The sequence below is a fragment of the Silurus aristotelis genome (genome assembly GCF_946808225.1).
Source record: "Silurus aristotelis genome assembly, chromosome: 4".
NCBI lineage: Eukaryota > Metazoa > Chordata > Actinopteri > Siluriformes > Siluridae > Silurus > Silurus aristotelis.
In genome coordinates this window covers 27,017,631-27,031,572 of record NC_139577.1, presented here as the reverse complement: position 1 = coordinate 27,031,572, position 13,942 = coordinate 27,017,631, and the positions used below count along the sequence as shown (strand labels likewise).

Genomic DNA, 13,942 nt, shown 5'->3' with positions numbered 1-13,942 from the left:
CTGAACCGTACGTTCATGCTAAGTAGATACCAACAAGTGCTAATCAAAACAAGTTTAAAACAGAGTGTGCGCTCAACACTGATTGGTGGCTTGCTGTGTGTTTGTCCAGTTAAGTTTGTATCCATTAATAAATAAAAAACAACAACTGATTTCACAAAATGTAGTTGAGTAAAGAGTAAGATAAAGTTAAAGTTTTCCCAAATAGAAATACTTCAGTAAAGTACAAAAAAAGTTACTTAAGTACACAAACAAACTACAGTTACTTAATTACTGTCCCCTACTTTCAGATTTTAGAAACTGAAGATATTGTACTTTTCTCTTAAGTTACAGTTTTCCAATGAATGTTAGAATTGTCTGTGAGGATTGTCTCATTTTGTTCAATATATGATCAATGACAATATCACAAGTCATTAGGTAGCATGAAACCAGCATGAAGTTCTGTACTGAACTGCAGATCTGTAGTCAAGGTCAAACTAACCTCATGGCCAGGTTCTGATTCGCAAACCTGGGGCTTTGCAATGGCTTTGTAATTGCATGCCGTGGGCTTGAGAAAAGCAGAGAGCCATTATAACTCATAAGCTCAGCCCTTCATAGAACAATCTTCGTCCAGGCCTTTGTTTGTGGCAAATGGCCAGGGGCGTAAACCATCTAGAGTTTGATGTTATCGAGCAGCACAGTCACTTACACACACGAGAGTTGGAAACCGTATAATGTGTGGCCATATTTTTCCATATATAAATCGGTTTGTCTCTCAAATCCATGCATGTGAGCAAAGACCTTGTCTCAATCGTATCACGGACTTGAAAGAATGTGCCATCATGAACAATTAGAATTCATCAGAAGAACCAGGACTGAGAAAATCTCTCTCTCTTATTTTTATTTTTTTAAATGTATTATAAAAGTGAGAAAAAGTACAAAAACCCAGACATATGTGGATAAAAAAAAGATGAATGCCACACTAAGTGCTAAAAGAAGAGCCATTGGGTCAAGTATCATACTGCCCCATGTTCCTTCTCTGATGTGGAATAGGAGCAGAAGACAAGACATTCAATACAACAAATAGATTACAGATATACAGATAATACAGCGGATAGTGTATCTGTGACGTACAGACTGATTTCTGTTGAAAGATACATATATTGCAATGACTGGGAGAGGAAAAAAGGGGATTATGTTTTTAATAATGTACTTGCATAAAAAAATGCAAAAAGCCTTTCTTGCTAATTTTCAGATATAGTTGGGATGGATATATATATATATATATATATATATATATATATATATATATATATATATATATATATATATATGTATGATTTTTAAAATATTTTTTTGTATGATACAGCTGCAAATAAGTATTTAAACACCTGTCTATCAGCTAGAATTCTGACCCTCAAAGACCTGTTAGTCTGCCTTTAAAATGTCCACCTCCACTACATTTATTATCGTAAATTAGATGCACCTGTTTGAGGTCGTTAGCTGCATAAAGACACCTGTCCACCCATACAATCAGTAAGAATCCAACTACTAACATGGCCAAGACCAAAGAGCTGTCCAAAGACACTAGAGACAAAATTGTACACCTCCACAAGGCTGGAAAGGGCTACAGGGAAATTGCCAAGCAGCTTGGTGAAAAAAGGTCCACTGTTGGAGCAATCATTAGAAAATGGAAGAAGCTAAACATGACTGTCAATCGCCCTGGGACTGGGGCTCCATGCAAGATCTAACCTCGTTGTGTCTCAATGATCCTAAGGAAGGTGAGAAATCAGCCCAGAACTACACGGGAAGAGCTGGTCAATGACCTGAAAAGAGCTGGGAACACCGTTTCCAAGGTTACTGTGGGTAATACACTAAGACGTCATGGTTTAAAATCATGCATGGCACGGAAGGTTCCCCTGCTTAAACCAGCACATGTCCAGGCACGTCTTAAGTTTGCCAATGACCATTTGGATGATCCAGAGGAGTCATGGGAGAAAGTCATGTGGTCAGATGAGACCAAAATAGAACTTTTGGGTCATAATTCCACTAAACGTGTTTGGAGGAAGAAGAATGATGAGTACCATCCCAAGAACACCATCCCTACTGTGAAGCATGGGGGTGGTAGCATCATGCTTTGGGGGTGTTTTTCTGCACATGGGACAGGGCGACTGCACTGTATTAAGGAGAGGATGACCGGAGCCATGTATTGCGAGATTTTGGGGAACAACCTCCTTCCCTCAGTTAGAGCATTGAAGATGGGTCGAGGCTGGGTCTTCCAACATGACAATGACCCGAAGCACACAGCCAGGATAACCAAGGAGTGGCTCTGTAAGAAGCATATCAAGGTTCTGGCGTGGCCTAGCCAGTCTCCAGACCTAAACCCAATAGAGAATCTTTGGAGGAAGCTCAAACTCCGTGTTTCTCAGCGACAGGCCAGAAACCTGACTGATCTAGAGAAGATCTGTGTGGAGGAGTGGGCCAAAATCCCTCCTGCAGTGTGTGCAAACCTGGTGAAAAACTACAGGAAACGTTTGACCTCTGTAATTGCAAACAAAGGCTACTTTACCAAATATTAACATTGACTTTCTCAGGTGTTCAAATACTTATTTGCAGCTGTATCATACAAATAAATAGTTAAAAAATCATACATTGTGATTTCTGGATTTTTTTTTTTTTTAGATGATGTCTCTCACAGTGGACATGCACCTACGATGACAATTTCAGACCCCTCCATGATTTCTAAGTTGGAGAACTTGCAAAATAGCAGGGTGTTCAAATATATATATACATTTTAGTATATATTTTCAAGGGACAAAACTAATATCACTTAGGGTGTACTCACATATTTTTTGGCTGTATGTTTGGCTCTACTCTGAAATATATCTAAGCTTCAGTTCTATAGTATTGTCCCTTAGAAGATATACTACAATGGTTGCTAAAATGTGAGGGGTGTCGCTTTTGTTAGTCCTGTATATATTAATTATAAAAAAAAAAAAAAAAACCTGCAATATAGCCATAAAATGCTTTACAGTTACAGTTTCAGGCTACTGTATGAACTATAAATGACAATATCCATCCATACATTTATTCATCTAAAGTATTAACGTTGTCCCATCAACCAAAATCTACAGTCACTAGCTGCGTTCCAAACCAAGTCATTTTCACTTGTAAACCTTAAAAACGAATAATCATTAGCATGCAACAAGTGTTTGTGTGCGAATATAAAAAGGTAAAGAAACCCTGAAGAGCAGGTTTAATTCTCTGGAGATATGTGAGTAGATATGAGCAAGACAGAGTGAGAGACAGAGATGCAGCATTAACCTATATAGATCTTGTAACTTGTGCCAACTGTTGAACCTTGCTGAATTTTACCCGTCAGTGTGAACAAGTATAAATGTGTGTTGATGTCACATATATTTTAACAGCTCTCTGCCTCGATTCTGCCGTCCTGGATAAAAGTGCTTGCCAAAAAATAAACCGACACACTCCTACGCCTGGTCTCTACACGTCCATTAGCGTTCAGAAACGCGTGGAGAAACCGAGGGAAACGCGCTGCCATCGCTGTCTAAATGCATCATGCGAACATCTCCAAGCGTCTGCTCCTTCCTCTCTCCTCGGTCGCCATGGCGACCTGCCATCACCACGCTCATGTGCCTCTTCTGGAATCGCACGTGCATACGTCACCAAGCGCGCACGCGGCAACATGCCTGGCTGCCGAGGTCTAAATTTAGACTCACGTGTGTCCGTGCGTGAACAGGAGAGGCGAATAGGGGATGGGGGGTATTAATTATTTATTGCAGATATTTATATAAGAAAATAAGATGGCGACGGTGGGAGTTAGCGTGTGCTGGATCTCTCTGAGAGGAAACAGACTCGCTCTCTGGAGATCAGGCTTTATATAATCACCCCATCCAGGGCAAATACTATCATATCTCTACCAGACTTTAGGAAGAAAAGGATGGACAGATCAACAAATAAACACGGTATAGAAGAAGGAGTAGATGGAAAACAGAAAGACAAAAGACACAACGAGGGCACCTGCAATCACTTTGCATGTACTTTGAAGTGTGTTTATGGTGTGTGTGTGTTGTTTTTGGTGTTTTGTTGTAGTGGGTATTTTTTGTCATGTAAATATATATATCGTGGATCAGCTTTAAAAAAGGTGTTGTGGCATTTTTCATGTTGTGGTTTATATTTCTGGCGTATGCTTTGTGCGTCTGCTTTCAGGGTGTGTCTTAATTTTTCCTTGCGGTGTTGTGTTTTATATTTCTATATGTTTACTGGGTGGGCTTGTACGGTGTGTTTTTTGTTTGTTTGTTTTTTTTGTTGTATTGTGTATTTTTTTTTTTTAGAAGACGTCACTGTGTCATATGATTGTGGTGTGTTTTACCTCGAGGTCGTCCAGCGAATGAGAGACACTGAGGCGTTTGGAGCGCCCAAACGATCTCCTCCCAGACGAGCGTTGGGGAAATCCCATAGTGACGCCCCGGAACCTTCCGCCCTGACACACACACAAAATAAACAAATGTCAGGATAACACAAGACAAACACATAAGTATGGTAAATGCTTTTTCAAACGCATTTTTTGAATTCATAAGACAACAAACAGCAGGTTGAAAGTGTTAAAAAATAAATAAATAATTACAAATATTATTTTCCGCTAAAAAGATTCATGTAATGGTACATGTATAAATGACAAGGTGTGTTTTTACAGGGAGATAATCTACACCCGGTTTTGGTGATGTGACCCGAGTTACTTCACATTTTTCCCAGAATTTCCCCAATAACAGCACATGCTGGTGCATTTTATTCCCCTTGTACCACAATGAGGTGGCAAAAAGGTCGTCTTTTCTGATTAATTTTCAGTTCATTTATTATAGATTTACTTATTATATTATAGTACAGTATTATACACTGACCATGCATAATATTATAGCAACGATCAGGTATGACATTATGGCCACCTGCCTAATATAGTGGTCACCATTTGCTGTCAAAACAGTTCTGACCCATTGAGCATTAACAGCATTAACTTCTTTAGCAATTTGAGCTACAGGAGCACAGACCAGCCTTCGCTACCCATGTGCATCAATCAGCCTTGGCCATGTTGCTTCTATATCGTACTCTGGCTTAAGGAAAAACTTCCCGAATTTGGAAATAAGACTTTCACATTTCTTTGCTTGTTCATAGTCGGAGGTGGGAAATCCCTAATTACCGCTTTGGGTTGAACACTGCGTGCCTTATCCTCACAGAGAGGGGACTAAAAGAAAGAAAAGAAGTTGGTTTACCGTGATACTATGTGTTTTTTGACAAAGAAAACAAGAAGACAATAAGAAGGCTGCCAGCAGGACAGACACACAGCCCTGAGAGCACATCTCAGGAGCCGGTGTGGCAAGTCTGATTTGAGGAGTGTATAATCAAACAGTCTTCTGTGTTGCCTAGATACGCTGAGAGCTCTCAACTGCCTGTCTTCATACCCTGTCCCTGAGCTTCGAACACACACACATAGCGAAGACACAGAGAAGCAAACACACACTGAAGGGTTTAAGTGGTCGCCTATAATCTCTCCTCAAGTGCACATCAGCAGCATTTGGCAGCACGGTTCGGTTTACAGAGTGCTTGATTACCTCCTTCGTCTATAAATCGTGTCTGCGTGGGCAGACACTGCCCACGCTAGAATGTAAAGATACCAACAAACTAGTCGATAAACATACAAATGCGTATGTGAACAAGGAATACGTTATAAAACTGTGCACATTGTGTTGTGTGCTTTCATACTCTGTGTCTGAAGGCAGATGTTCAGACAGCTGGAAAGGTTTATATTACCCATGAAAGATTATGTATAAGTGGAACTGTATTGTATTTGCCAATAACATTGCCAGGGGTAACAGTGGCCTGGAAAATAAAAATCTCCCGAGGATAGAGGTTGTAACCCAAATGCAGCAGAGGAATCATAAATTCGTGAATCGCGATGGGAATTTTTAAAACTAATTACCAAGAATATATTTATATTATTCTACTTTATATAAAGAGACTGTGATAATAAAAAACAATGACCAGTTTAGGACCTGGATCTGTGCATGCAAGAGTTGGGACCCTTTTTTTCTCACACTGCGGAGATTGTTTTTGGAACTCGTTATCAGCACTGATAATAAAATGACTGTGTTTATATTAGTTGCTACTGTGTGCTGCTAGTCATAATTTTCTATCAGGATCTTTTATAGAAAGTGAATTAACACTGGACTCAGTGCTCGCTGAACTGAACTGCTCTCTTGTGCAAATGCTTGTATACAAGAATACGTTTGTGTACGTGTGCATGTAAACTAACCACACACTCTGTTGAAATACTGAAGGAAGATACCTTCTCTAGGTATTTTTCACAAAGCATAGGTTACAGTCTGTTGGGCTTCGATCAAAATGATCATTAATCTGGAAATAATACGCATGCTTCTGGATGATCATATCCAATAAGAACTGAGACTGTTTCACGAGTAAATGAGCATAGTATCATAATGATAAACAAGCTCAATTCCACAAAAATTGGGAAAAATGTCACTGTATATATTGAAAATAAATACCGAATGCAACGAATTGCAAATCTCATAAATCCATATTCTATTCATGAAATAAACATATAACATTATCAAACGTTAAAACTGAGAATAAATACAATTTAAATTCCTTAATATATAATATATTATTTAATATGATAAATAATAAAAGTAATAATAATCATAATATTTATGTATTATTATTTATTTATATAACCTTATTATATTAAATTATTTGTGTAATAATACATTGTTATTATATTAAATAATTAGAATTTGATGGCTGCAATGCGTCTCAGAAAAGTTGGGACAGGGCCATGTTTAAAACCGTGTAACATTTGTGTCTGAAACAGGACTCTGGCTGCTCAACAGTTCAAAGTGTTTTTTTGTTGAGGAACATTATTTTGAAATTGTCTTTCACAAATTGGTGAAGCTCTGCCAATCTTTATCTCTGAGAGTCTCTGACTTTCTAAGATCACAAAATGTTTCTCCATAGTTTAATTTTAATAAGTTACTTTTTTTTAGTCTTTTGTTGCCGTGTCCCAAACTTTTTTGAGATGTGTTGCAGGCATCATATTCAAAATGACCTTATTTAGAGAGAGAGAGAGAGAGAGAGAGAGATAGAGAGATAGAGAGATAGAGATAGATAGATAGATAGATAGATAGATAGATAGATAGATAGATAGATAGATAGATAGATAGATAGATAGATAGATAGATAGATAGATAGATAGATAGATAGATAGATAGATAGATAGATAGATAGATAGATGCTTCATAATGGATTTTTTCATTATTGTTTTTTTTTTGTTGCTTAACTGGTGAAGAGAAGGCTCCAGGATGCACTATAAAAAAGATCTTGTTATTATATATCAAATCTCGTATTCATAAATATCTACCTATGTGCAGTAATGTAAATCGTGATGCATCATGATGTCGAATTGAACCGAATAGTGAAAGGTTCAATGAAAAATAATGGTTTAGAAATGGTTCGAAGAACATTACAGTGTTTAATTTGGTCTTCAGATTCTCTCTGTGCTGGACAAACAAGTCTGATCCATGGTTGACATCTTACAAGTATTAAAGGGTCTGCTGCTAACGTGTTGGTGCCAGATACCACAGCACACCTTCAGAGGGTTTCTAGAGTTAATGCCTCGAAAAATCAGCTGGCCTTCTGGTAACACAAGGAGGACAGCAATGCTGACAATGGCACTTTTCTGCCAATGAATCAAAGAACTGAAGACGGTAGGATTAGCTCCTGTGAAAGATCTGCATTGTGTCATATATCAGGCTACTTAGAATCACTAATAGTATTCGCCAATGTCTCATCTAGTGTTGAAACATCTGCACCGATTCCGCTCCATGCCAACGAAAAAGCAGTCATGTACCGCACGTACAAACCCAGCAGCAAACCCGTCCACAAATAGGTTCCATAAAAGGAAACGGCGCAGACCATTACATTTGAAAAACGACAGAAGACACACTGCCACGTTCTTCTACAGCACACCGTTAAACAGCCACCACTGCTCACTGGCTGCTCATTAAAACAAAGACAAAAGTCAGATCGTGGTGCGCCTGCGTGTCTGAAAAGAGAGAGAGAGAAAGAGAGAGAGAGTAAACATAACAACTCATATGATTGCTCTCAGATGATCCGTGCCTCAAACGAAAGATCACACACGCTTATTCCTCCGACACTGAAAGAAATAAGCACGGAATTCCTCTTCAAAGTCTTGCGCAACGTGTAGCACGCTGTGATTATGTTGATATTCGAATGCGGTATACAAATATATGCAATATGGCTGCATTCATTTGACCGATCGTGTTTTTTTTTTTTGCATGGCAATTAACAGCCCAATTAATTCACACGCCCACAGGAAATGCGCTGAGACGGCTAAAACGCTTAGAAAGCACAAATATAACTGGGGTTCGTTCGAAAAACCTTCTTTCATTCTTTTGCATGTTTCGAGAAATCAATCATTTAAAACAAGAAATAGTTTTAATATACAAAGAAATAGTTTTAATATACAAATTAATTTACAAGAAATAGTTTTAATAATATACAAGGGGGAGTGGTGGCTCCAGCGGTTAAGGCGCTGGGTTGCAGATCGGAAGGTCTGGGGTTCAAGCCCCGGTATCGCCAAGCTGCCACTCTTGGGCCCTTGAGCAAGGCCCTTAACCCTCTATGCTCCGGGGGTCCCTTACGAGGGAAATATCAAGGTCCGTGACGTCGGAGTGACGTGGGGCCGCCTTCCCGTGGGCTCACCACCTGCAGGAGGGACCGTAAGGGACGGTGCTGTGAGGATTGGGCAGCAGTCGAAGGCGGGGGCCTGCTTAGACTGCTGCCCCCGCGACCCGAATTACGGATAAGCGGAAGAGAATGAATGAATGAATGAATGAATGAATAGTTTTAATATACAAACTTTAATATACAAGAAATAGTTAATAGTTAATATACAAATTTCTAAACCAAATCAGGGATGCAAAAGAACAAATATTAATTAATGAAGTTTATTATTATTAATGTGAGTAAACTGACCAATATTGAATTAAGCTGTAACATATATCAAACTGACTGGAATGTCGGAACGCTGACTGCACCTCAGGCCTCCTCACCCTACATCAATACTTTACTAACACATTGTGGCTGAATGAGCACAAATCTCAAAATCAAACACACTCCAAATCTAGTGGAACACCTTCCCAGAAGAGTGGAGGTTATTATACAAATAAAAAGCAAATAGGAACTACATGTGGAATGGGATGTGCAAAAGCACAAAGACAAGATTGTTGCAAGGAACAGAACCAAAACATTGCTGCTGCACTGAAGATCCCCAAGATCAAATTGACCTCCATAATTCTCAAATAGAAGAACTGTGGCATAACCAGGACCAACCAAGATCTGGTCGCCCTGGCCAAACTAAGCAATCGGGGGAGAAGGGCCTTATTAAGATATTTGACCAAGAACCCAATAGTCACTCTGAGCTCTGGAGATGGAGATGGGACAAACTTCCAGAAGGACAACCATCACTGCAGCCATCCATCGATCTGGGCTTAATGGCAGAGCAGTGAGACAGAAGTCTTTTCTCAGTGCATCGGCATAAAAATGAATAAATTTGATGCTTCGATTTTAAAAAAGTGTGCATTGGATACAAGCTAGCATTTGTTTAGTATATGCATGTATAATTTTGAACATATTTGCATTGGAAAATAATGATTTATTTATATGTAATGATTAGTAGATGCGCTATATTTTTTTTACTTAGAAAGTGACCAATAATTTGTGACAATATTTTCCACGTAGATTGATTTCTCCTCGCTAAACTGTTTGTTGAATATGACGCATCACAACACTTCGGAGAGCTAAAACATCACTATCGACCATTTTAGCTTTTACTTTGTCAAACACTTTTTTTAATCCAGGTTTTTTATTAATTTTTATCAATCTTACAATATGTGGAACTTCTGCCATACAAGTCCACGTGTACAGGTTTATACAATAGAAACAACAACCGAATGCAACAAGAAACTTTAATATAAACCTGTTGTTCATGTAACAGCTGGAACTGCCTGTGCTTTTATACTAAATCGAACCTTGTAGTACATCATTACATGTTTCTGTTGGCGGTTAAGTAAATGGCGCATGAAATATAAAAATTCAGGTCAATTATTTTTCATGATCAATATAACAAAATACGTCGTCTAATCTTTAAATGTTTAGTAAACGGGCTTCAGTTAAGCGGAACCTCCGTTGTTGTAGCCAAAGATTTTTACCAGAGAAAACACTGGCTTTTTTATGCCTCATCCGTTAACTTTACTCATCCCCTTTATTCTCATTCCCATTTTATCTACTGGAGTTATAGTCAGTATTTAGGGGAAAATAAAATCAGGCAGCAGGAAGGTGGCTGGATTTTAATCTCTCTCTCCATCTCTCTCTCCCTCTCATACACACACTACTATTTAATTTACTTTACCGCTATATCTGTTTGAAAAGCTGCATTGCCAAAGTAGTTAGCACTGACCCATAATCATACTATTCATAATACAATAATAAAAATACTAATAAAGCAAAGAATAAAGTCTCTCTCTCTCTCTCTCTCTCTCTCTCTCTCTCTCTCTCTCTCTCGCTCTCTCCTTCTATTATCATGTCTATTTAAGTCTCTGAAGAGCCATCTTTCCTGTTTACTCCATTCCAGAGAGGCCGACTACAAACCCCACCAAAACATCACTCGACGTGGCTGTAACTCTCCCTGCGGAATCGCAGCTCCTTTTTTCACCCCTCACAGCCCACACGCCCCTGACGCTCTTGCCCCAGGAGGTTAATCAAAATGAACACTGTTCATCGTCAACATGTTAGACGCTTGGCATGGCCGGTCAATTGTTCAGCATAGCAAGCAGAAGGTGTCTGAGTTTAGGCAATGCTGTAATTAGCCAGAAGAGTCGGGGTGTTCCGTTGAAGGGATGCACTTCCTAGTTAATTTGGGAGATTTGTGGCATCTCGGTGCTGGGATCTGTATGCTTGTAAAAAACAGAGATTTCCTTCTGTCTTCTTGATTCACAAAGAATATGTATTAACAAAGAAACTATTTATAATGGATATTTGTTTTCATTTAGCAAATGAAAATGTTTGACAGTGTTGCATTATTATTTCCAAGCTATTTTAACATATTTCGTGATACCGTGTTGTTATGATTTCTAATTAATATCTTGTTGTTATGATTTCTAATTAATATCTTGTTCTTTCCACTTTCCAAAGTGATTTATAAAACATAAAGACACCAAACATGCACATAAGTGTGGAATGTAGATCTCTGATCAATCAAACAGTCGTGACAGACTTATAGAAAGTCATTATAATGAGCTGGAGGCAGGAAAGCAACATATCATATTAACATGCTTGTTAAGTGCAATGGAAACCACAAAAAGGTTTGGCTACATAACACCAGTGGTGGACAGTAAGGAAGTAAAGGTCATTTGTTATTATATATAAGCATCTTTTTCTTGTATCTGCACTTTTTTCTACTTTTTCCTTACTTTAACTTCACTACATTTCAAAGTCAAATATCCTACTCAACCTCATTTACTTAACACGAACACACACTTTAGTATCAATTCAACAGCAAGCAGAAATTTTTGAGGGGAATAAATGAAGGAAGAAACTCCTGCCCCTGACTTGCCACAACACCTGTGGCCTTATTTGTGCGATTTTCTTTTTTAAGTAGCTGAAAATATCAATATCAATCAGTGTTTGACTCATTATTATCATTCTATTAATAGATTGTTGTGCTAGCAGTAACATTAGAGTCTTTTCACATAATTGAGTTGATGAAGTCTTGTGACAACAATGATAATAGAAACATTATATTCATAATAAATTATAGAACTTTGTATAACTTACGAACATTTAAAGGCAAACGCTTTCGTACGTTTAATTTTACTAGAGTAATATTTTACCTAGTATCTCTACTTTAACTCAAATACATGGTTTGTGTACTTCGTCCACAACTGCATAAAACCAAATGAAGTAAAAGAGAAAAATGTTAACTAGTATTTGAAGTTGCTCTTTTGTTCTTAAATTCAGTGTCATGCAGGAGAAAACTGGAAGAACTTGGAGACCTAAACCTGTTCTAGCTTGACAACGTCCCTGTGCACAAACTGAACACATTTGGAATCTTATGGTCAAACTTTTAAAAATAACCTTTGTCCATATAAAAATCAAAGTACACTCCCTTTGAATTCTCTGGTTTTTACATATCAGTAGATAATAACAATTATCTTGTCATTAGGAGGTCTAAAAACTTGGTAAAAACAACCTCACATAACTACATATTACAGTATTGTGGATTTTACAAAAATCAACTTAAAATGGAAAAGCTATTTGTGAAGAAAAGAAGAAAAATAACCTAGGTAGACCTTTACAGCTTCCATAGGATTTAAGAGGTTACGTAGCAGTCAGGTGTTGCTAATTAGAGAAACTTTATTAACTGGTTATCAGCAGTGTGAGGGCCTATATAAATGCTCAGGTTTTAGCAGTTTGCTGATCCAAAGCATTCAGGTGTACACAAGACAGAAGAGGAAAATACATCAACAAAGACTTAACAGAATTAACTGCTACCAGTCTAACTGAGAAAGGTTATAAGGCCATTTCCAAATTATTTCAAGCTCATCATTCCACAGTGAGGAAGATTATTCACCCCAAAGTCAGATGCTCAGAGAAATTGCAGAAAACCCAAGGGTTTTCCTTTTAGACTCGTCAGGCCTCAGTTAGCAGTTTAAATGTTGATGTTCATGACAGTAGACTGAACAAATATGTTTTGTTTGCAAGGGTTGCCAGACTTTATCAAAAAAGTGCCTGGCACAATGGCTTTAGTTTGCGAAGTTGAATCTGAACAAACCACAAGACTTCTGAAACAATGTCTGCTGCAGAGATAAGATCAAACTAGAGATGTTCTCTATAATGTACAGCACCACATGTGGAGAAAAATAAACACAGCATATCAGCACAAACCCCTTCATACCAACTGTCAAACATGGTGGTGAAGGAGATAAAGATTTGGGCTTGTTTTGCAGCACCTTGCAGTCATTGAGTTGGCAATTGATCCCCTCTGTATCCCAAAGTATTATAGAGTGAAATGTTGTAATCAGTCTGACAGCTGAAGCTTGGCTGAAATTGGCCCATGAAACAGGACAATGATCTCAGAACAGAATAGCTAAAACAAGAACAGAGTCAAGGTGTTGCAAAGTCCAATTTAAAATGCAGACCTCTACCTGACCAAAATGCTGTGGCAGGACTTTAAAAGCTGTGCATAAAAAAACCTTGCAAACTTCAATGAACTGAAGCAAGATTGTGCAGAAAAGTGAGCCAAAATTCCTTTACAGTGATGTGAGAGACTGATAAAGTTACTTCAATCAGCTCAAATTTTGTAAAAAATAAATAAATAATGGCACTGTGTAATGTCATGTGTTGTTCATCTAAAGTTGTCTATCTGAATTATATATATAAGGGATGTCAAAATTATGGAAGTGCATTGCATTTACACAGAGGGATCTCATAATTATGACTTAATATCCCATTACTATTAGTTTATATGACTGTCCACTTGATAAAACTAACTCTTATCTAATGGACAGTGAACAGTATATAATAATAATAATAATAATAATAATAATAATAATAATAATAATAATAATAATAATAATAATAATAATAATAAATAAATTATAATAATAATAATAATAATAGTTAATGCCCCATATCTATTAACTGAAGCAAGACTTACTGTAACTAAATTAATTAGCAGGAGGGGCAGGTCAGCGAGGAAATCTCCAGCAGCTAATTAAACTAATATACAGTCATCAAGCTAAACCATATGATAGCTGCTACATCTCCATGGTTGCGCAATGAGGTGCTTCCG

At 37.8% G+C, this 13,942-nt stretch overlaps 1 protein-coding gene across 2 annotated transcripts in view; it reads right to left on the bottom strand.

Moving 5' to 3' along the window:
• rgs12b (regulator of G protein signaling 12b) overlaps window positions 1-13,942 on the bottom strand; it is a 90,280-nt gene that overhangs the window by 66,784 nt on the left and 9,554 nt on the right. For both annotated transcript variants that reach the window (XM_083538584.1, XM_083538583.1), the window contains exon 4: window positions 4,370-4,480. In XM_083538584.1, the coding sequence (XP_083394710.1) occupies window positions 4,370-4,480 (111 nt within the window). The remainder of the gene's footprint in view (window positions 1-4,369; window positions 4,481-13,942) is intronic.